General features: G+C 47.1%; 1 protein-coding gene across 3 annotated transcripts in view; it reads left to right on the top strand.

Annotated features, from left to right (window-relative positions):
* The first annotated feature begins 562 nt into the window (after positions 1-562).
* The window catches only part of morc2 (MORC family CW-type zinc finger 2), a 28,907-nt gene continuing 5,470 nt past the window's right edge, over positions 563-23,999 (top strand). The window contains exons 1-24 of one of the 3 annotated variants that reach the window (XM_069182220.1): positions 563-764; positions 2,392-2,597; positions 9,015-9,068; positions 9,331-9,365; positions 10,457-10,525; positions 11,420-11,510; positions 11,908-12,016; positions 12,229-12,388; positions 12,525-12,636; positions 13,416-13,541; positions 14,185-14,264; positions 14,350-14,432; positions 14,619-14,704; positions 14,949-15,089; positions 15,666-15,820; positions 16,381-16,509; positions 17,193-17,298; positions 17,851-17,983; positions 18,518-18,604; positions 18,900-19,172; positions 19,622-19,897; positions 20,729-20,962; positions 21,952-22,012; positions 22,876-23,017. In XM_069182220.1, coding sequence (XP_069038321.1) covers positions 2,530-2,597; positions 9,015-9,068; positions 9,331-9,365; positions 10,457-10,525; positions 11,420-11,510; positions 11,908-12,016; positions 12,229-12,388; positions 12,525-12,636; positions 13,416-13,541; positions 14,185-14,264; positions 14,350-14,432; positions 14,619-14,704; positions 14,949-15,089; positions 15,666-15,820; positions 16,381-16,509; positions 17,193-17,298; positions 17,851-17,983; positions 18,518-18,604; positions 18,900-19,172; positions 19,622-19,897; positions 20,729-20,962; positions 21,952-22,012; positions 22,876-23,017 — 2,810 coding nt within the window. In that variant the 5' untranslated portion in view covers positions 563-764; positions 2,392-2,529. Of the gene's footprint in view, positions 765-1,543; positions 1,796-2,391; positions 2,598-9,014; positions 9,069-9,330; positions 9,366-10,456; positions 10,526-11,419; positions 11,511-11,907; positions 12,017-12,228; positions 12,389-12,524; positions 12,637-13,415; positions 13,542-14,184; positions 14,265-14,349; positions 14,433-14,618; positions 14,705-14,948; positions 15,090-15,665; positions 15,821-16,380; positions 16,510-17,192; positions 17,299-17,850; positions 17,984-18,517; positions 18,605-18,899; positions 19,173-19,621; positions 19,898-20,728; positions 20,963-21,951; positions 22,013-22,875; positions 23,018-23,999 lie in introns of those variants that run through there. The other 2 variants (XM_015366264.2, XM_015366265.2) reach the window with 2 other exon arrangements.

Raw genomic sequence — 23,999 nt, 5'->3', positions numbered from 1 at the left:
AGAGGTCTGAAGAAACATCTTGGGACTTATGGCACCCTTACAATGACTAGGTCTGATTCAGTTCGATTTTCTCTTTCGCTTGGCATCCTTATTAACAGGAACAGGTATGTTGTAAGACCTCAGTGGGGTAAAAAGCTGCCTCACACCCATCACTGTGCAGACTGGGGGAACCCCAGAACCCCCCAAAAATTGCAGCATTTGCTGCCTGCAAGAGTGACTATTGAAGCAACCCCACAAATCTCCCCAGTCCACCGGCCCCATCTCTGCATATCGAGAGCAATTTCTTCAGAAGTGCTCTTTCAGTTTTGAACCCGCTGCAACGACCCGAATGATAAAACTAACTGGAATTCCACTGAAAACGTCTCCGAGTTGATTTCATCGTGTGCCGTTTTCTTGACAATTTCCACAAAGTTTTTTTTTTAAATCCAAGCTCTTTATTGTAAAACAGCCACATTTCTCAACTGTAAGGCTGCTCTCTCACGGGAAGAAACCTGCATGTTATCATCTCATTATTCCCGGTTCTGTGAAGCATCACCGTACAAAACATGGCGGCCATTTCGTGCTCAGCTCCTGCACATTTTTAACATGGCAACCTAGCGAGGACCTCTGCTGTAAGTCTCTATACAGCAGCCATATTGTTTTTGCACATTGAAGCCCCGTGTTCACAGCCGTAATTACGAATGCAAACGTATAGGATAAAGATACAATGCAGAGGACGTTTATATCTTTAATTGCAATGTTCTTTCAAGATCATAATCTTCGAGGTAAGTGACCATGCTTTGCTTTGACACCATCTTTACAAACTCGTTCAGTTGTTATTATTACCAACATACCGGACTCTAACAGCTCATGCAATACGATTAGTTCCCTTCTGCAATAAAGACCACAGCCTATGCATCGGAGCTCGTAACACAAAGTCGAAAAAACGTCTGCAGGCTTGTCCCTCTAACATCACTTACCGTACAGTGCTATGAGGCGCTTCCGTAAGTACCTGTAGTCTATAATCAGACACATCGCTAGTTACTGCACATTTGAAAAATAAAACGCTCATTAGAATGAAGTAAGGCTACTATACTTCTGACACATAAAGCTACCCTTATTTAAAAAGTGGCGATAAGCTCTTATTTTGCATTCAATTCGTTCACTTCTTTCCCAAAACATGGCCTCTTGAATTTCTCCTTGGGCCGTCAGACTGAGCTGCAGTGAGAGCATGGTGGTACAGCAACAGCATTGCTTTTCGGGGGTAATAAAAAAGACGGTTCGGCCAATTAGGAGTAGGCGCCTTTCGTTTTTTGTTTTCATCGTGTAAGGCCAAAAAAAAGAGGGTTCCGGCTTAGCTCTGAGCCTGATACAGCAACCCCAGAGCCTGCTGAGAAGCACAGCTCACTCTCACCCGGACTGAAGCTGTGGGAATGCACCCTGGTCACATGGTCAAGAACTATGCGCTTCTCCCCCGGCACGTGATCAACGGGACAGCCAATCAGACGTCGGGAAGGTCGGCGCGGTATCGTCCGATTGGCGGATCCTCTCCGGGAAGGGGGCGGGCTCGGTGGGCGCTCGGCAAGACTTTTGTTTCTGTGTGGACGAACCCAGGAGGTGCAGTTGGAGGGTTTTTTTTTTTCCGCGGCCTTCGGAGGTGTCTGCTTTCCGTCTCATAGAAAATATTAATAATAGGAACCCAAACTCTTCTAAGTTGGCCGCGGACGGAAGCAAACGCAATCTGGAAGCGGAGACGAAGGGCATTGAGGCGGCTAGCAACAGGACAGCAGGGATATCGCCCAATGACCACTGCCAGGTACACACTTGAGGAAGATTTGGGAGATAGAGAGGGGGGGGCTTTGAGAGCAGTTAAAAACGGGAAGACAGGGGGCTGTAACTGAGGCTGTGGTGTCGTGCGGGTGGGTGTTTTGCTGGATCTGGGAGCTGGACAAGTTCAGACGAAGCCCAGCCTTCGGAGGGCCTCCCACGTGAGGGATCCGAGCTGCGGCGCGAGAAGGGGAGTGCACCCCTGTCTGCAGGCAGCCGCGACCCCCCAGACTGGGGCTGGGGCGGGGGGCTCAGGATCAGCGGCGCAACTTACCGGTCAGGAGGTGGAAAGCGAGTTACCGCGGTGAAATGACTCCTGGTAATACAGCACGGTGCGTGAAAGATCGCGTGGTGGGTTCTGATTGAACGACGCGACGGCCGTAATGGAGGCACAGCGCTGTGTGAACTTCGTGATTTGCCTTCGAGTCTTGTTCCATGAATGAGGGCGTGCATGCGGGCTCGGCAGCGTCGGAGCATGTTGCAGTGCTGAACCGGCCACTTGAATACAGACTGGTGCATCAGCAGGTTCGAGGAGTTCCTTGAAGAAGGATGGTTTTAAGGTCACTCTTTTTTTTTCACTTGCAGGGAAGAAAGGATGACGGACATGTCTTCTAGAGCGTTTCTGGGCTGACCTTGCATCGCCTGCAGAGCTGGTTGAGATTTCTGCCCAGGAGGGTCGCTGAGTTTTGTAACCCCCCAGCAGGGGCTGACGTTCTGGGGAGCATGGCCTTCACCAACTACAGCAGCCTGAACCGGGCTCAGCTCACGTTTGAGTACCTGCACACAAACTCGTAAGTATCCGATGGCTTGGATCTGTAACGCTGTCGGACCATTTGAGGTGCATTGCAGTTTTTTGGGGGGGGCTTCTGCCCATTCTGTGATCACCACCTGTTGATCGGTTGGGTTGCTATTTCGTCCCTGTTGTGGCTTAGGAAGGGCTGATGATGAAGACAGTCCAGGCTTTCCTTCAGAGTGCACACCTGTCAGAACTGCACACAGCGCGTGGCGCATGTCCCAGATTGTTGTTCAGTGATCAGCGGAGTGATATGGATTTCACTGGCAATGCTGAAAGCTCACGTGCAAATCCCAGGTGTTGTGGTCTTGTGTTAAGTCAGCTCCAGCCCCCCCGCCTCATGGCGTGTAGCTAATTGTGTGTTGCTGCTTGGGAGACCCCAGTCACAGGTGGCTAATTACACAGTTCTGGTTTGTGGTGGTATTGTTCCTGATCATCAGGCTCAGCCTGTGGGCAGCGCAAGTGTCTTAGCAGGTTGAGGCACCCAAAAGCCCCTTGTTGGAAGAAGTTTTTTACAGGACATACAGTTAATATGTGGAGTAACATGTTTTTTTAATCATGCAGATGTTGAGAATATTCTTAAGAATACAACAACAAAATCGGAATGAATTATAGACCCCCCCTCGTTCCCAAGCCTCAGGCAGCTCATGTTCCCTGCCTGAGTGAGGCTGAGCTGTGCGTTCTGCCGGTTTGTGTCCTGTCATGCTCAGTGGGTGTTGCCCCAGTTTTTTGTGGCAGGTCAGTCGTGACCCCTCTTCAGCCCTGTTTGCACAGATCCAAAACCTCGGAGTGGTGAATCCCACGGCTGTAAGCTCGGAAAAACCTGACCTGGGACTGGTCTCCATACTGCCTAGAATTTTCTACAGTTCTTGAGTGCAGTCCACCCCTTGGTCCTTGTCCTTATGGCGAAGTGTCAACGTAAAAAGAGTAAGGAGCTGTTATTGCAGAGGTCTGCAGTGGATTTGAGTTGGTGAGGCTGCAAGCTAAGCAGCCTGGCTCTGAAGTGTTGCAGTCATGTTTTGTGTTTAATTGTTTTTGTATAATCAGTGTTTGTGTTGGGATCTTACTTTTGGCATAGTCTTATTGCTTGGTGCTGTACTTTCTAATGTTGATAAATAACCAGTGTGGAGAGGAAGTTATTTTTAATTAGGTAAAACAGTAGCTATTTCTGAGGAGATGCTAAGTTACCATCAAAGAGATGAAAGTGTAGTACCATGGACAAAAAATGTTTTGTATTGTGAAGTCAGAATTGTTTCCTGGGTATCTTCAGTGTAACACTTGTTGCGGTGTTTGTGTTGAAGCGTGTTTGGCATGAAATCTTTTCTTGAAGGGGGAGTGAAAGGAGGACCTGCATGTCCTGTGTCCTCAGTGCCATGCAGTGGAAGAGGTGGTGTTTTCTGTGGTTACAAGTAGCCGTTACAGTGTGAAGAGGCCCTCTTGAGCTATTTTTACACAGAACTGTGGTGCTGGGAGAAGCCCCCACCCTGTGAATTAGAAATGACTGGTATTTTCACATGTTTGGATTGTGGGACTATAGGATTGAAAGCTCTGCTTCCAGCCTACAGTTTGCCATGTGAAGGAGACGTTGAGAACCAGCCACTCCAGTACAGACAATCCTGCAGAGGCTAAATAAAGAAACTTTCAGAGTCTTTTGTAGGAGTTCACTACTGTAGTGTGTTCTTAAAGCTCTGCATGTGTTTGTCAGTGTTTGAGTGACCAAGGATGTGGTCTTATTAAAAAGTCGAAAAGGTCATTTATGAGTCAAAAGGCTTATTACATGTGTGCTTAGATTGCCTTCTTTTCTAGTTGACAGAGGTTGCGAATTCTTGTTTCTGACAAAGAACATTTCCCCTGTTATATTTGGATGGTTCTCCTGTTCAAGGTGGTTTTTATTGCATGGAAGAGGGAGGTGGGCAGGCTTCTGTGTCTTTTGCTGTTCATAAAGCCATCTGCTTCATTTTATTCTCTGTGATGCTCAAATGATAAAGTTTCTGAATGTGTGTCATGCTGCCATGTAACACAACACTAAACAGAGTAACAATAAATCTTTCTTGGAAAAACGTTTTAATAGTTGTATTCAGGTGGCATATATATATATATGATTAAAATTAAATTGTCTTTGTATATGACCAGAGTTGATTTTTAAATAAATAAACTGAAACTTACTGGGCATTGTGAAGAACTTTTTACTATTCTGCTTTAGAAATCAAAAGTGACAAGCAGCTCTTGAGGGATCACTGTTTTCTTTGGACCTGATGAGAATGAATTCCCTTCACAGTCAAAAAACAGTCACATGGTACTTACTGACCAGCCCTCGTCTTGCTGATTGGCTTACTCTTCCAGATCTTTGCTTGTGGGACATGGTAACAGGTGTCTACCTGATCGGAGTCCAGAGCTGTTGACCCTTGACCCGTCTTCTGCCCTCTTAAAAGAGATCTTCATTATTTGAAAGCCTTCTGATCGTCTCTGGACACAAAGATTTGAGCTCCATCTTCAAGGGGCGCTGTGCCTGTGGCTGGAAGGTTGCCGGTTCGTATCCCGCGGCCGGCAGAGGAATCCTACTCCGTTGGGCCCCTGAGCAAGGACCTTCACCCCAACTGCTCCAGGGGTGCTGTATAAATGGCTGACCCTGCGCTCTGACCCCAGGCTGCTCTCCCTGCCTGTGTGTCTCATGGAGAGCAAGCTGGGGTCTGCGAAAAGACAACTTCCTAATACAAGAAATTGTATATGGCCAGTAAAGTGATCTTATCTAGTTGTTTTCAAGTGTGTGTTGAAGTGGCAGGGCTTTCTGCAACAGACCTGGTAGCAGCATAGTGGTGACCACCACCCTTGGGTGTGTTAAATGTGGTTTGGTAAATTTAGTATGGACAACAAGTGTTTTTCACCACTTTGACTTTAACTATTAACATAAATGGGCTCTGTGACTGCTGGTCTCTTTTAATTTTGTTTAAAATGTCCTCCTTTCAGATAACAGTTACACCTTTGCAGTTTATACCCTTAAGCGCTACATTTCTGGGGAGTATAACTCTGCACTGAATTTGTTTACCATTTCAATTTGTAGTTAAACCCTGGAAAGATAATTGGTATTAGAGGCTTGCTTAATTTGACATGTTTGTATAATCCGTTTGTTTGCAGACTTTTATTTTGAGATGCTAATATAAGACTGAGTCATACATTCCCAAGTTACTCTCGTCCCCATATCAGTCTGAAACTGCAGGTTTTTGTTTTGTTCGTGCAATTTACCATGTCCAAAGGAATAAAAGTGTTGCTTACACATAAAAGTAGATCAAATTCCAGCTTTAAATTAATAGGAAAAATAAGGCGTTCAGAAGGCTGAATAAATGAAGGGGTCACAAAGATACCAAAATGTCTAGATCATTCAATATAAATATTATTTGTTTGCTAGCAATATTTCTTTAAAGATGGAGACAATATCGAAATAGAGTAACTTCAAGAACCTGTTCAGAAATGAAGACCCTAGGTTTTTAGAAGAATGAAGAATTGGAGGAATGCAGTACCCTTCACTGATTGCACGTTATGTGTGCAGTAGTTTGTACTGCTGTGTTACAATGAAGACTTATTACAACAACCCTACCTCGTGCACTGGGACACACAGACAGGTGAAGCTGGAAGGCTGTGGAGCCCTACATGCTGGCTGAGTGTGACTAGGGTGAGAGGTGACAAGGAGCAGCATGACCATAGCCTAGCCATAGAAACTCGTCAACTCGGGCAGACCTGGCTACCGAGAAAGGACATGCTACCCTCCTGCCAGCAGGGAGAAGCAGTGATGCACATTCTGCCACACAGCAGGAAGTCATCTGGCATTAGGAAGCCATCCTTCCACAGAATAACACCTTCAATCCCAGCATTTCCACACCTGGTAGAACTGGAACAGCCCTTGATCCTACTGGAGGAAGGGGCTGGTGATTCAGCAAGTGGTATCTCCGTATGTGAGCCAGAGGAACAGAGGAACTTGAGCCTCTCAAGTAATATTATTGTATTGTCATTAATGTTTGTGTGGTTATTAATTTTTACTGCTTTGACAATACTAATTTGTCATGCCAATAAAGTTATTTGATTTTGAAGTAACTTCCACATCATTTCTTCCCTCTCGGACACTCTCAGTTTCTGAGTTTTCCTTGCTCTAGCTGTGAGAGCACCAAGCAAGAGGCTCTTGGTGTGTTCTTGGGATCTGTCAACTACAATGTGACTGTGCCTGCAGCTGAGCAGCAAGTCACAAAGCACCTTAACATACCGTCTCCCTTGTTGGTTGGGTCACATCAGTACAGTTCTTGGTACAGGGATTGTAATAGGTTGGGCAAAATAACTGGGACAAGTCAGATCAACTCTACAGACGAGGGGTGGTCTAGAAGGCCAATGCGTTACGGATTGTGTCACACCCCCTCCATCGTGAACTTGCACTACTCCCATCTGGGAGACGTCTCTGTGTTCCCAGGTGTAGAAGTAGCAGACTCAGGAAATCTTTCATTGCCACAGCTATATCGCTCTCAAACAACATCAGGTTACTCTCATGTCCTGTAACACCTGCTGTCTTCTTTTTCTTGTTGTGTTAGACTGTGCTGTGAAAACAGATTTAAATGAACTGTCAGCCAGGGATCCTCTTACTTACCCAAACCCCTATGAGGGGAGTTGTTCGTCGTTCATCGTTTTTGGAAGTGGGAGAGTTGCAGGAGGCCTTATGAATCACAGATCATAATAAAGGAAACGGAGACGGTTGAGGCTGGCTTAATAAATTACCATTAACAATATTGTAATAATAAACAAGTAGCTATTTACCATAAGTAAATAATAACACAGAAGTATCTTGTTACCCATTAAAGGCTAAAGACATTGTTGTACTTAGTGCTCTATGCCAGTCTATTGCTTGTATTGACCACATAAGCTCTTACAGATGAAACAGCTGGGCCACTGTATGCACAGGGTTAAACATTCTGAGACGCACCTGTTTTCTATCAGTGTGTAGAACTGAGCTCTGGCTTCGTTCTTGTCCCAGATGAGTTTGGTACACCTTCAATCAGTATGAAGACGATTTCTCACTGTTCTTGGAGGGAAATGTACCTTGTTCAGTGTGCCTTGAACTTCTGATGAGTACATCTTCATGCAGTGTCCCTGGTGATACCCATTTGATTAGCCTGCTGTCTTTGGGGTCTCTTTCTCAGTGTCATTCACAACGTCATCGCTTGCCTTTGTGAGTTTGGCAAGTCTTTGTGTAACAAGGATCACCTGTAGATGAGTAAAAAAGTAAGTTGTAAAGTTGTGTGTGTGTCGCATGTTTCTCTCTTCTTTCATCGAGCCTGTGTCTTGCAGCCATTGTTTCTTTGGAAATGTCTGCAAGGCTGGGGGTTGTGTTTCTCATGTCTGACTTCCTTTCCGGGCCCTGATGACTGCTGACAGTGTCGGGCTTCACTTGCTGTAGCTCTGAAATGTGCACTATTGTGTTGCAGGGAAAAAGGAAAGAAACATCTGTTTTAAAAGCTAAATGGCTTTTTGTTTACACTAAAGCAAATTAAGAGTGCAGTGCTTCTTCACCTCTGATTTTTTGGACAGTGTGAGACATTCAGCACATTCAATGATTTCTGTGGTTGGGGCTTTGAGGTCTTGCTCTCCTTAATTCCTTCTAAGAGCAGCAGGTGGCTGAATTCCTGTCCTAGAGTTGTCAGGGGTTGGTGCATACACTCACACGTTTTATGTGTTTTTGGCAAAACCTGAAATTTGCTGTGGATCCAGTCAGGCTAAATGGCTTCCTGTTTGGCTGACTTGGGACTGGAACACACTGCACTTCTCGGCTCTAGTGTCTCGAGTTCAGTTCTGTCTTGACGTGCTCTCCGTGTAGCATTTACAGTTTGTTTTCTCTCGGCCATGTGGAAGCTCCAGGTGATAGATAGATACTTTATTGATCCCGTGAGGGAAATTGCAGTGGAACAGCAGCTTAATACAGTCAACACAGCACAGTGTAACGAATGATACAATAATAATACAAAACACACAATACAGTCAGTACAGTCAGTGAGTGAGGTGCTCCAGTTACCTTCCGTAGTGGAATGTAGGAATGTTGTCTGAGGCTACCGGGTAACTCTAAATGGTCCGCCCTCTGCCTGAGTGAATGTGTATCCCATCCATTATCTGCACATTATCTATACCACTACAGGACCACACTGCATCGTGGTCCTGTATTGGTATATACGGTCCCGAAAATGACCACGTGGTTTCTGTTGTCTGGACTATCAGGATGTCTCCTGCACAGCCCCCAGTGTCGGTGCAGTTACAGTGGGCCTTGGCTGCACCCCTGTTCGGCTAATGCAGTTTGCTGTTCCACCCAGACAAGTTATTATTTTAAAAAACTCAGTATCGTTGTCGCATAATTTGAGTCAGTCATTTCTTTTCACTCTTTCAGGACCACTCATGAGTTCCTGTTCGGAGCCCTAGCTGAGCTTGTGGACAACGCAAGGTACAAATCCTCTTTCTAGCCTGCTTTCTTCCTTTCATCCTGGCTCGCCGTTTGTGTAGATGTTCAGCTTAGCGCAAGGTTCTCAAAGGGAAGGTTGGTATGTTTAGCTCATTACTTGAGCAGGGTAGCCTAAGAAGAAGTTTAGTTCCATTTATAAATCAGTTGAGGTAGTGCAGAAACTGTCATTTGTAACCACAGAATATCTATTTGCTGCCTCTTCCACTTCCCACAGATCATATCTAATGTTGTTTTGTCTTTGCAGGGATGCGGATGCTACAAGAATAGACATCTACACAGGTAGTTTTCACATACTGCGCTCAGCCATCTGTTTCTGGTACTGTGTCTTCAAACAGTATGGTTCGTTTGTCTGACAGCTGAGTATGGCGGGTACTCTGACTTCTGATCTGAACCGAGAGGAAGGTGTTTTGGTGTTTTTATGTTTCCTCAGGCGCTGGCTGTGCTGTAGTTATTATGAGGACAGCCGCTGCTTGCGGAAAGAGCAGAGTAATGTGATGTGTTCATGAAAGAGCTCTCAGCAAAGGGAACAGCTGCAGAAATACAGGAGCCCTGAGTGCAAAAACCGTATTTGCAGATTTTTTTGTTGAAAATATTTCCAAAATAGTTTCTTCTATGCCTCTTTTAAGTTTGTGGCCACTTATCTTAGCAAGCAGTAGGAAGGGTTCTTACTAATAAATGGAAAGTACTTTGTCAGTACATAAGCCTCCATCTGTTTGTACTGTGGAATCGCCTGTTGCTGTCACCATCTTCTTCGCGCCTCATCTCATCAGGTTCGTTTTGAAATATAATGCTCAGCGGCTCACAGTCTTGAACCTTAGCAGTTTGGTTGGTTTATGTTTTTGCTGTGCATACCTTAGCGAATTAAAACTCTCACCTTTTAAAGTAAAATGGATTTTAAACCCAATTTTGCTCTTGCCAATCGTTTTATTGTTCTGGCCAGATTGTGGGGTGCTTCTGTGTTTTATTTTAAACTGACTTTTAAGTCACCTGTTGACTTTTGTTCTGTATATATTGTTCCAGTTAATCACGTTTGGAGAGATTCATCCCCGTTTCCAAATGAGGCAGAGGGTTCATAGCTCTAATTTTATGAAAATATTTCATTTGCAAGTCTTAATGTATCTATCTTACGAGTTTTCAAAAGTGGGTAACGTATTTTAAATTGCTAGGTGCTCACGTTCTGAGTAGCTGAACTGGCTAAAACAAGCAAGTTCACATAAAAGGCCAGAATCGTAGGTCGTGTTCGGTCCGTATGTGTCAAACGTGGGGAAGCCTCATCCGTAAGCTCCTCATGCTGTCAGGATTAAGTGTCTGTCTCTGTGGAGCAGGGCGGCGTTATCTCTCTGGCCCACTTTCTGTCCTCTCCTCTCCAGAGAAGAAGCCGGAGCTGCGTGGTGGGTTCATGCTGTGTTTCCTTGACGATGGGACTGGAATGGACCCCAGTGAGTACAAGCCTTGCTGTGGATTTAACCATCTGTTTGTGTGTAAAACAGTTACCTGTCAGCATTCGTAATGGATGTTAATTGCATGAAAATCTGCACATATACGAATATGTTCAAGTAAGTAGCTGCGTCGGCAAATAAACCTCCATATTCAAATATGTCATGGATATCCCAGTGACGCAGTTTTTAGTATTGATGGCTCATAGCATGTGGGCTTCCTCTGGGTGCTCCATTTTCCTCCCACGGTCCAAAGACATGCTGGTGGATTCATTGGATTCTGGGAGAATTGTCGCTTGGCCTGAGTGTGTGTGAGTGTCCTGCGATGGACTGGCGACCTGTCCAGGGTATGCCTTGTCTTGCACCCGCTGCTTGCTGGGATAGACTCCGGCTCCCCTCTGACCCTGTACTGGATAGATCGGTTAGAAAAGGGGGGGATAGGTGGAAACATGCCACATGCCACATGCTCATTTCTCTTGTGAGGTTTGCCGCATTCGTTTTTGGTTGCAGTGTTGTGTTTTTTCAGTTCATTGCAAGTGTCTGCTTTTTGCATTCTGCATTCCTAAAACCCCAAACGCATCTGTGAAGCAAAGTCAGAACAGCGTTTCTTTGTTTGAAAACGAGATGTGCAAGATGGCCCAGAATGTTTGGGAACAGCAGTGGCTGCGGTGATGTTTTAGCTTCTTGGATAACTAGATCACAAGGCCTTCCTGATGGCTTTCAAGAGACTCGGCTGGCCTTTGCACTTGCATTCTAAAAAAATCTGAAGCTTGCACATCTCAAGGCAATGCAGGTGTGTAATGAGCAGTTAAATATGGACCTGTGGCTTTCAAAGGATGGAAACGTGTTACTGTTTGTCTTTGGCCGCTGATCAGGCTCTCTGTCTGTTTTTGCCAGGTGAAGCTACACATGTGATACAGTTTGGAAAATCCAGCAAAAGATCCCCAGAGTCAACGCAAATCGGACAATATGGCAACGGGCTGAAGTCGTAAGATCCATTTTCACATCCCGTACTTCGAAGAGGGATCGGGCGAAGCGCCCAAGGGGTAGTGTGACTGCAGTGGTACAGCTGATGTGTTCACATAACGCGAACAGCTGTTTCCCTCTTGATATCTGTGCTCCAGCTTAGAAGCCCCACTGCTAGCATTCCAGAATCCAGGCATGAAGAACGCAGATAGCGCCGCGATGCACAAGTGTCTGAGCACTGGTGCTGTGCTTATCTGTCCCAGGACGGGGTGGGGTTGCAGCAGTAAAGCTGTCCTGAAGTCCTAAATTAATCTGAATTGGGCAGTATGAAGGGGGAAGTGAGGAAAGTTTTGCGATGGTGATTTTTCAGACGTGAGGTGAGCTTGATTCTGAGAAAGGGCTCCTTGTCTCTGTTCCAGAGGCTCCATGCGAATCGGAAAGGATTTCATCCTTTTCACCAAGAAAGAGGACAAACTGACCTGCTTGTTCTTGTCGCGAACCTTTCACGAGGAAGAGGGCATAGATGAGGTGAGTGCGACAGCAGAGCATTTCCCTGTTTCAGTGCTAAAAGCAGAAAGATCATCATCTGAATCCTGGCCAGGTGCTTCACTGAACATATAAAGGTGTTGCGAGACCTAAGCTTTAGCTTGCTGAGAGATGTTTTACTGTGCTTTGCGCATTTGTAAGCTAAGAGGGTAAAATATGCAACAGTTTAAAAAGAAACACGTGTTTTACCTCAGGTGATCGTGCCCCTGCCTACATGGGATAACAAAACCAAGCAGCCAGTCACAGACAACCCTGAGAAGTTTGCCATCGAGACGGAGCTCATCTACAAGTACTCTCCGTTTAAGACAGAAGCACAGCTCATGGAGCAGTTCGGCAAGATTGAAGGGGACAGTGGTAAGGATCTGTGGACCCCAGGATCCATTGAGATTATCTACTGGTGGCCATCTGTTGACCTGTTGTTAAGGGCTTCTTGCTGGGAGCTGGTTTCGCACGGTCTCACTGCTGGCTGGTGTGTTCGCTGTCTGTCCAGGGACTCTGGTCATCATCTACAACCTGAAGCTGATGGACACCCGGGAGCCGGAGCTGGACGTGGAGACGGACCCGCGGGACATCCTGATGTCGGGGACCCCCCCAGAGGGAGTGTGAGTGCCTGTTTGGGGGGGGGGGGGGGGACGACTCTGATCCACAGTTCATACAGAACAGGTGGAATAGTGAAATGAAAAGAACTTGAAGGGACTTTGCTTGTGTTTTTTTAGGGTCTCTCTCTCTCCTGGGAAGAGACCTGACAGCATTAGAATAGAAGGAGTTTGCATTATAATCATTTACACACAGACAGGTTGACGTTTTTCACTCCAGAACAGAGATTCCACTTTCAGATCAAATTCTGCTGAAATACAAAGCAGTGGAGAAGGACGGCACACTTTTCCTGCTGTGTTGTGCCACTGTTTTTGAGAAGAGAATTGAGTCTTTGTCCTCCAGTCTTTTTTGTTTCGTACATAGATCCGTTCATCTATTTTATCTCCGCTTCTTCCAGTCAGAGGAGAGCCGGAGCCTATCCTGGTGGGCGCAATGCAGCTTACGCCCTGGTCGAGCAGCCAGCCCATCGCAGGACACACACAGACACACACTCACACCAGGGTTTTCCCAGAAGCCGCTTAACCCACCAGCATGTTTTTGGACAGTGGGAGGAAATTGACGCATGCAGAGGAAACCCACACAGACACACAGAGAACATATATACGTCGCTCAGATAGAGCCCTGGGATGGAACACAGCAGCGCTCATCGCTGTGTCGCCCCAGACACAACCTGTGCCCAGCTAGACTAGACTGTTATGGCCTTGTCTACGGCAGGGGGTGGGTTGAGCTGTGGGGGCAGAAACATCTACAGAGGTATTTCAATGCAAGTTGTCCATGTCCACAGGAAACCAGAGAGGAGGTCGTTCAGAGCCTATGCAGCTGTCCTCTACATCGACCCCCGAATGAGAATCTTCATCCAGGGACACAAGGTCCGCACCAAGAGGCTCTCCTGCTGCCTCTACAAACCAAGGTACCTGTCACTGCAAGGCAGCAGAGTGACTCTAAAGCCTCAGAGATCCGTATTGAATTACATATATAATTAAGTTAAAAAAACTAAACATTGAGGTTTTGCTATAAACTCTGAAGTAACAAACCAAAGCAACACAAATTTGGGACGAAACGCTAACATATTTGTTATTGTTATATTTGTTACTTCCAACCCATGTTCGCATGTTACAACCCTGACTTTGACACCTGCAGATCAAAGGTAGATTGACTTTTTAAAGTTCCGTTTTTTATTTGTTCTAATATGTTACATTGTTTTTTGGTTAAAGGTTTGATTGGCCCTGTTCATTTAGCTGGAAGTTTAAAATGACTTAATTTTTTTTATAATGCCAACTTCTTGCATTCTCCTTAGAAAACTCTTTATATGTGTGCGTATTGCCATTAATCCTCTTGCTACTAGTACTGCTGTTGGGGTTTTAGGTGCACATCAATTCTGCATGCTTCTTTTGCATTTAGTGCAAATGCTCTGCATCTTTGTACAGTGGAATTTATCGTCACTGCTTTATGACATTATAAACACATGCCAGTTATTCTGGAATTCCTGCACAAAACCACCTGGAATTCTGCACAGTTTTCTGAACTTCCTTTCCCCCTCGTTCTTTCCCCAGAATGTACAGATACACATCGACGCGTTTTAAAACGAGGGCAGAGCAGGAAGTGAAGAAGGCCGACCACTTGGCCAAAATAGGTAGGCTGGGTAACCTCAGTTTTTTTTTGCTATGTTATTTCTATGTTATGTCGATCCTTTTAATGGGTGGGTGCTCTTCTTGCAGCTGAGGAGAAGGCGAGGGAGGCGGAAAGCAAGAGTTTGGCGCTGGAGGTGAAACTGGGAGCTGACCTCACCAGGGAGGCGCGGGTAGGAAGCTGTTCTTGCACAGACAGTGCTCGCTCTTCGAATGAGGAACGGGACTCTGTCCTGAAGCACGTAGACACAGGGCTGCCATTCGACCGTTCCGCAGTTTGGGAGCGGGGGTTGGGGGCTGTATTTCCGTCCACGCTCTCCCTCCCACATCCTCCTGATACAGCTCGGCTCTTGTTTCAGGTCGTGCTGCGCAAATCGCAGGACTCTGCTCTGATGCTGCGCAGGGAGGCGGAGGTGAAGAGGAAGATCCATGAGGCCAAGCAGAGGTGAGATGCAGAAACCATAAATGCATAGAAATAAATGTCCAGGATCACCTCTGAGAAGGTTCTGGAGTGTGTGAATCAGATGAGTTTGCTTTGGCTCCTCAGCTCAGTCTAGGGGTGGAGCCTAATGGGATAATACAGTTCTGTGTCACCAGCGCAATGTGCCCTCTCTTCCATCTCCTGTGCTTTGTATCTGCAGTCCACACTTTTCTCACGTCTCTCACTCTCGTGATGTCCTCCTCCTCAGAGCCCTCAAGGAGCCCAAGGAGCTCTGCTTTATTTTCGGGGTGAATATCGACCAGCGGGACCTTGATGGCATGTTCGTGTACAACTGCAGCCGGCTCATCAAGATGTATGAGAAAGTCGGGCCGCAGCTTGAAGGAGGAATGTGAGTCACATCTGCGCTCTGCTCTGCACCACACAGCACCTCTAATGGCTGTTTCTGCCGAAGTGTGTTAGTGGCCAAGTGGCATTTTTACTTGGCTCGGTGAGCTGTGATGCTAGATTTTCTAATTTGTCAGGGAATGCAGTACAGAGGTGGCTTTCATTAAATAAAATGTTTGATTTTTAAATACTGCGGTGTGATCTGCTAGTGCCACTAGCTATTGTTGCTTTTGCAATTGAGCTGTAGGGATAAATGTGTTCACGTAATCATGATAATAATTGCTTACCCTTATATAGCACTTTTCTGGACACTCCACTCAAAGAGCTTTACAGGTAATAGGGACCCCCCCCCACCAACACTCGTGTGTAGCCCCCATCTGGATGATGTGCCAGTACGCTCACCACACACCAGTGGGGATGAGAACAGAGTTCATAGAGGTTGATCCAAAAGCTCAGAACCCAATAATAATCAGTGCCCAGAAGTTATGTTCCAGTTCAAAGGTAATGATGAGACTCCAGTGTGCTTCAAAGATCGCTGCTGGCAGAATTGAGTTTCGGGGTGTCACTCTTCCCTGTGCAGGGCATGTGGGGGTGTGGTGGGCGTGGTGGACGTGCCGTATCTGGTGCTGGAGCCCACCCACAATAAACAGGACTTCGCTGACGCCAAGGAGTACCGCCACCTCCTGAAAGCCATGGGAGAACACCTGGCACAGTACTGGAGGGACATTGCCATTGGTGAGAACAGCAGTCTGCCTCCTTGCTTTCCCTCATCTTCCTCACTGGTTTAGGCTGAACCACCCCCACTTGTGAGATGTCAGATTTAAAAACCTCAGATTTAATTGTTTGCTCTGTAGTTCCAGTGGGACGCAGTGAAACCAATGCGGTTTCAAACACCGCAGGGTGTGGATCCTGACATTTTCAGTCATGATTCAGTTACGCAGGCCTAACAGAAACCTGAAAGTTGATTTGCTTAGGCACGACGAATCTAAGGGGGGAAAAAAAACAGGATAGTGGCAAAAGTAACAAAGGAAATAAGATGTGTTGAAGAAATATAGCATTCTGGAATATTGGTTACCATTCTCATAATTTTAAAATCACATTGTTGTATGAAATACTCTTGAGCTTCAAATGCTTGCTTCTGATTGCACCAAGAAATCCATTCATGGAGCTTTCTATATTTAGTGGATAAGGCCTTAAATCCTACTTCTCTGCAACTGAAAGTTTCTTCGGAGACCAGATATCTTTTCGGCCGCGTCCGCAGCTGAGGGCTGACCCCTGTCCTCTGCTCCTTGCAGCCCAGAAGGGGATAGTGAAGTTCTGGGATGAGTTTGGCTACCTGTCGGCCAGCTGGAGCCAGCCCCCGTCAAGCGAGCTGCGGTACAAGAGGCGCCGGGCCATGGAGATTCCCATCACCATCCAGTGCGGTAAGATCCCGCTGTCTGCGCTGGCCTCCTCGCTGACGGGCGCTTTGAACCAGCGGGCCTCTGCCTGGCACTGCGCCAGCCAGGTGATGAGGCACGAAGTCTGCGCTGTCTTCGCAGAGGTGTAGTGGAGGCACCAGCCGTAGCTGTGCCAGAAGGAAGTTGTCTTTGATTAATAAAATGTTTTCTAACCCAGTACTTATTCAGGTTCCCTTTTCTCTGTATTGATTGATCATAGGCAAATGCTGAGAGCTATTCAGAGCGTACTAAGAGGTCTGAAACAGAGACGAGATTTATTGGCTCCTTTCAAGCACCTTCTTTTTGCTTTTAACACTGTTGTGTCTGTGAAACGGAAGGTCTCTGCATGTCTTGTTTAAAGGTTTGCCCTTTACATATGGGGAAAGGGGTAAATCTGACGGCATATAACTTATACGCAGCCGTTCTTTTGGACGTATCAAACCGTCTAGAAATCTCAGCAGGGGCCCACACCAGCCCCGTATTGTGAATTTTACTTTTAAAAGCAAATAAAAACGTAAAGTTTGCCATTAACAGGGGACAGGTCAGCTCATCCGGCTTGTATGGATTTTACTAGCTAGTTGACCTTTTCCTTAAAAGAAGCATGGGTATTGCCTGGACAGGGTGTTCCACACTTTAATGGCCTTCCCCCTGTTCTCCCTCTTCCACAGACAAGTGTCTGCGGTGGCGCACTCTTCCATTCCAGATGGAGTCCGTAGATAAGCAGTACCCTGACAACTGGGTCTGCTCCATGAACCCTGACAGCACACAAAACAGGTGACCACGAAGATGCCGTGCTGCATGTACAGGGCTCTGCCACATGAAAACGGGTAGCATCAAGGAAAACCTGAGTTGCACATGAGCACAGCAGTGTGTGATGGCTTGTAGAGGGCCTGTATTTGTACTGTCAGTGATGTAGGAAGGTTTGAAAGCTCCACAGCAGTGCTGAGCTGATGGGGAGGCATGCATGTTTGATTGCGGTGTGCAAAAAATGAATTGTGCAAAAGCTGTGAGCCATTCTTTGTTGTCCATTAGAGGTGACAGTGAAGGAATGTACCCCACAAAGATGCCCATGTGTCCCACAGGAGGCAGATTTTCCCATTATATTGTAGTACAAAAGGGTACTAAAATATTCAATCGTGTCCTTTTATTGTGCTTTAACAGCAATGGCTAAAAAAAACGGTCTCCGAAAAAACCGAAACAAAGTGCAAAAATACATTGCATGAAATCATTTGAAATCTGCCGAGATGATTGCTCCGACGTGGTCTTACCTCGTCCGAGTGGACCCAAACTTCAAGTATTTTAATAACGAGTTTTTCCTGCATGTAGGTGCGAGACTCCCGAGCAGAAGCAGAACCTGCCTGTAGGAGTCATGCGCAAGGAGGCGAAGACGACGGAGGACAAGCAGAAGCAGCTCTCGGAGAGGATCCGCCAGCAGCAGGAGAAGCTGGACGCCCTGCAGGTGATGGGTCTGGGAAATGAACGGGCCCGGCAGCTCCGCAAACAGTCCAAACTGAGCCTGGTTTCCAAACCACCCCCTCAGTCCGTTACACCAGGCGGCCATAACACATTTACAATGGAATAAGACATCAGTAAAGCAAGTATCTGTCAAAAAAGAAAACAACTCAGCTGATGAGTGAGAACTACCCATGATGTTGTTCTCCTGTCTCCTTTAGTGTTGCACATTTGGTCATACCTTATTTGTTATGTGTTCATAAAATGTGATTTCACAAATCTAATGTAAAGAGCTGGTGTAATGTATGACCACAGTGTTAGACTGAATAGATTATCTGGGGGACTCGAGCAGGTGGAGTGGTACTTCTGTTTTCTGGTGTGAGCCCTACTAAAGCAGTCTTGGAAAGGCATCTCCTGCTAATTCGCTTGAGTTGGAAGGATAAGTAAAGAACAAATAATTAAGCTGCCTAAAACTGGTCCTGATCGTGTAATGTAGGAATTGACGTTTGACTCAGGGGATGTTTTTTTTTTGCTCCACTAGAAAACCGCAGTGGTGAAATCCCAGGCAGACCTGAAAACCCTGCCTCTTGAGGTCAGCATGAAACCTGCAGTTGAGAGCAGCTCTCAGGTAATGAAGCAGCCCAAGACCCATATTGACTTTCAGACTGTGTGTGAACTGTGCTCCTGCCCGAGAAAAGTATAATAAAGTGGAAGATCCTAGATTGATGAGCTCTTCTATGAGATTTTCATGAAAAGTCACTCCGGCATACGACTTCTTGTGTTACTGGTATTGCCAGTGTTTTGCTCTGACTTGGGAACCAGCAAGTTTTGTCCACATGTGTTGGTTCCCTCCAGTGTAGTCATGTCCTGTGGTTATTGTGTCCTGTAGAGGTGACAGCAGTGCTTCCTTTTCTACCCGCCAGGCGACCAGGTCCTCCGAGAGGGTGCAGCGCCCCCGCTCCCCGCCACTGCCCGCCATGATCAAAAACGCCCCCAGCCGGCCGCCCCTCGTCAAGCCTCCACCCCTGAGCAAGAAGCCCCCCACGCCCACCCGCACGCCGAAGCCAGCCACCCCACCGCCCCCGCCCCCGCCCGTCCGGAGAGACGCCCGCGCCAGCGCCGCCAGGACCCCCGCGGCCAGACCTCCTGCCCGGACCCCCGCCCCCAGCAAGGCGGCGGCCAGCCGGTCCGCCCGGGTACGAACACACTCCACTCCGCTTGTCTGGAGCGAGAGACGCTGTGTGGGGAGACCTCGCGAAATCAAACCTTTTCTCCCATTTTGGTCAGGATATTTTTTGGGGAAGTTTGTTAAATTTGTCTGAGTTATCTTTATACAAAATACCAAATATGTCAAAAAAAGCTCTGGAGTTCTCGAAACCGCAAAAGCACATCAGATTTCCTGAGTGCTCCTTGGGTGTTTAAGAAGTATGAGTTTTAGTGAGGGTGTTAAGGGGGTCAGCTCAGTGGCTTGTTACGACAGTAGGTAATTGTGACGGCTCTGACACACTGCGGCGTACGAGCTGAGTACGAGCCTGCTCATGCAGAGGAGGACTGTCCCGCTGACGGCCAGCTGCTGTCGGCTCCCGAGCGAAGAGGTATGAGCCTTGTATGAGCCCTTCTCCTCTCTTCTCCCTCCTCGGCACAGAGCACGGCAAAGCAGGTAACACCTGCAGGGAGCCAGCGCAAGAGAGGCCCCCCCCAGGCAGAGAACAGCGAGGAGGAGGAGGAAGACGAGGAGGAGGAGGAGGAGGACGACGATGAGGAGGAGGAGGAGGAGGAGCCGCAGCCCAAGAAGACGAAGGTGACCGGCTCGGCGCCTGCGCGTGGCAAGGGCCCTGCGGCGAAGCCCGAGCTGAAGCAGAAGAGTGGGAGAGTGACGGAGCTCAGGGCGCAGACAGCGGAGGGCAGCGTGGTGGTGGAGGTACTGTACTGCGCTCTTCCCCGACTCTTCTCACACCCCCTTGCTCCGCAGGCACGCGCCCCCTGCAGGCAAACAGCCACGACCCAGGACTCCTTTGAACTAAAATAAACCTTGTGCATCACAAAGGCTGGGGAAATTGGTACATTTACAAACAGAGAGAAGGACTGCATGGGTAGTAGCAATAATTGCATTTATATAGCGATTTACATGTTTCCAGGAAACCCACTTTATCACCCACTGAAGTGCTGCACCTTCTTGGGTGAAGCCTTTCGCCCTTTTTCCACACTATGCGGCAGATCAGGTAGAGATATGAGAACTCCCTTCTGGGCATTAAGGGGGTGTTTTAAGACTAAACACTAAATTAAGAACACAAGATGACAGACTTTGGGCAAAGGAGCCCTGTCGTTGTTTGGTTTTCACTGGACTTTTGCTTAGTTTTCACCTGTGTCTTTTGGGGTGTGTTTCACTGTTCATTCTGATGGATTTATGGAAAAGCTTGAAAGCCAGAGTGAAATTAAGCTAAGACATCACGGGTAGCATCCCTGCTTTTTAAGCACAGTGCCTCTGCATCTTTAATGACCCGCTCGTGGGGATGTCTGGTTCATATCTCATCTGAGCGATGGACTTCCTGCAGCGCGGTGTGCTTAACCACTGGAAATGTTAAAGGCGTCGCAGTTGGAGCTTGAATAATAATATTATTCAGCGTGGGGAAGGTGAGGGCCTGAGGTTTCTGCACATCCCTAAGCTCCCCTGTCTGTTCTGGTGGCGGGTGTTGTACTGGCCTGCCCCTTCTCCGGAGTCACGTGCGATGTGCTGTCCTTGAATCTGCAGAGCGCTGGGAAGCAGATGCCTGGCTCCAGACGGAGGACACTCCCTCCTGCTGAGAGCACGGAGGAGGAGGAGGAGGAGGAGGAGGAGGAGGAAGAAGAGAAAAAGCCAAGCTCTGGCAAAAACAGGCTGGCGGCTGCAATTGCGCCCCAGGTGTTCAGAGCAGCGGCCGAGCCAAAACGCGCGGCCGCGTCGCAGCCAAGCGCTCGGAGAGCCCAGAGCAGCGTGGTGGTGGAGGTACACTGATCCCCCGACGGGGCGCGGTTTCGAAAAGCCCTCTGGGCGGTAGCCTCCTTCCCCCAGCACAGACAGGCGGCGGGGTCTGGTCCCAGTGGCTGCAGCAGAGCCTGGCGCGTGGCTCTTCCTGCAGCCCTCTCCCCGGCAGGCAAGGCCAGCAGTTCTGCTGACATCATGCGATACTGGAAACGTGGACGAGCTCTCGCAATTTTTTTTGCCAAGATTGGCAATCATGTCGGTAGCTAAGACATTTCTGTTACAGCTCGGTGCACCTGACACTTTCCGTGTCCAGAGATGATGAAATTTTATAGCTTTGCTTCGCAAATGTTCCTTTGTGATGATGACTCCTTATGATGAACCACTGCCTTTTGCCAAAATCATGTACTATACAGCGGTAAAAAAAACATAAAGCCAGAAAGAAAAGATCTAGTTGGCTGCGGCAATTGTTTTGGGCAGCAAAACATCCCAAATACTACACATGCATCCGGCGCCCTGATAAATGATCTAGATATAATAAAGGTTCTTGGTATTCATACATCTGAGTATCCAGATTGCGGTGTATTTAGATAAAGAATTTGATGAATTCTTTGTGCTGGTGAGAGAATGCCAGCTTTCGCTTTCTCTAGCACGCAGTGTCCTATCCGAGCTCCGAGCTCTTGGTTATTTAATTGAACCTGAAGTTTAAACTAATTGAAGCTTTTGAATACATTTCTGTTCTTGAACGTCGGAAGATGGTAAGAACAAAAACAAAAGTAACTTGAAACCTGTACCCATTCGGAGTGCATTGAAAGGATCTGATTAACCAAATTATTACCTTCACTTAGGGTTCAGTTACGCAGCTGGAGAGCTCATCTGGGGTGGAAACCTGGAGGCTCTGGGGCTACGGTGGGGAAAGATTTGCTCTGGCGTTTGAGACATCAGCTCGTGGTTTCGTTTCCAGAGCCAGACCCCGCTGTGCTTAAAGCCAGGCTTGTCTCTTGTGTTGGCAGATCACGGACAGCAATGAAGAGGAAGAAGAAGCAGGAGTGGATCTCAAGGCAGCAAAGAAAGGTGAGCAGCTCTAGAGCTGTAGGAATCCACAGGAGGAATGTTACGACACTGCAGCCCAGCCAGTGGGAGATCCTGGCCAGAGTGACTCAGACCAGTAAACCTTTGCTTTAACTGAACATTAGATAGTGTAACATGTTCTTGTACAGCATTCTTTTAAATAGATTTAAAAGCCATGAATGGCAATGGAGCAGGTAAGGGTGGCCAAATTGCTCATGGTGGGTCTTGTTTGCGGTTCAGATGCTTTAACAATTTGTTAATGCTCTTATGTTTTAAAAAGTAAATTCTAAAATAATGTTAACCATGTAAAAAAATGATCTGTAAGATGCATACATAATAAAACAAGGTAAAAATAAATACTACATAGATTTAAAATTCAGGAATACCAATGGAGCCCTAATGACAATAATAAACTTTATTTTATATCACTCCCTTACAATTGGCTTGTCAAAGCGCTTTACAGAAAAACAATGAGAGGAAAAGCAGAATTACACAAGCTACAATGAGGGATTAGAATACAGCAAAGGGGCACACACAGAGCCTAGTTAAATAAAAGCCCTTCTACATCAGTTGCTTACACGGGTAACGGGTGTTAGTTGTGTGTTGTATATGTATTTTTTATCATAGCATTTTTTGAGAAAAAAATGAGAAAACATCATTCATGATTAAGCAGACATTTGGCAATAACAGACACCTCCTCTCATTTGTTAGTCCACTGAGCTGCGGGTGTACTGCAATATACGAATTCTGCCTCCGCGGTGGCATCCTCGTGTGGGCCGAGCGTGATTGTGCTTGCAGAGGTGAAGGGCGCGAGTCCTTGCAGGGTCGCTCTTTCAGGCCGCCTACAGTGTCCCCTCTGTCTGCAGATAGAGGCCTACTGGTGGAAGTGAAGGTGAACAAGGAGTGGTTCACTGGCCGTGTCTCGTCTGTGCAAGCTGGGAAGCAGGGCGTTCTCTGGAAAGTGAAGTTTGACTATGTGCCCACTGCCATCACCCCTCGTAGCAGGTGGTAAGTCTCATTTTCCCTTTGGGAAGGCTTTCCCCAGTTCCTTACAACTCGGTTGGAGTAAACCAGCAGGTAGACGGATTGCCATCTCCGATTTCAGGGATTTCTTCAAGGTGTTTCTGCAGAGCACTGGTTCACAGTGGGGGAAATGGTCAAAATGACCTGTTCCAAGGTTCACCCTGAAATATTTTTACCTTGCTGCGGAACGTTTTGGAGGCCACGCACACAAAGCAATGCATTGTCACTTCACACAAACAGAAGCAGCAGGCAATGGTGTGGAGTTTATTCTCATGGCCACACTTTCTTTGCCACCTTTTTGCACATTTGGGCAAGAGCTTCTTTGAATAATTGAATTCTTTCTATTTCTATAAAATAGTCATGCTGGTTAGATTAATCAAGGTCTTTTTGACAAGGGTAATGTAAGCAACACAGTGCTTTATGTAATATGTCCAAAACAATTGCTAATCCAGTTGGAAAGGTTTTAGAATAACCTGATATTCTAGTTTTCTGTGGTGTTCAGATGAGCTGTACATGAAAAGTGATTTAAACATGCTGCCATGTTGAGGCTAGATATGCAACCACGATCCTGAGGATAGGCAACACTGATCTAGCTGATCCTGCTCGGCAGGCGTTGATGGGCAACTGATCTAGCTGATCCTGCTCGCCAGGCAGTGATGGGCAACACTGATCTAGCTGATCCTGCTCGCCAGCCGTTGATGGGCAACGCTGATCTAGCTGATCCTGCTCGCCAGGCAGTGATGGGCAACACTGATCTAGCTGATCCTGCTCGCCAGGCAGTGATGGGCAACACTGATCTAGCTGATCCTGCTCGCCAGGCGTTGATAAGCAACACTGATCTAGCTGATCCTGCTCGCCAGGCGTTAATTGGCAACACTGATCTAGCTGATCTAGTTGTTCCTGCTTGGCAGGCAGTGATGGGCAACCCTGATCTAGCTGATCCTGCTCGCCAGGCGTTGATAGGCAA

Source organism: Lepisosteus oculatus, chromosome 22 (genome assembly GCF_040954835.1).
Source record: "Lepisosteus oculatus isolate fLepOcu1 chromosome 22, fLepOcu1.hap2, whole genome shotgun sequence".
NCBI classification, from domain to species: domain Eukaryota; kingdom Metazoa; phylum Chordata; class Actinopteri; order Semionotiformes; family Lepisosteidae; genus Lepisosteus; species Lepisosteus oculatus.
This window is presented reverse-complemented; position numbering and strand designations above follow the sequence as displayed.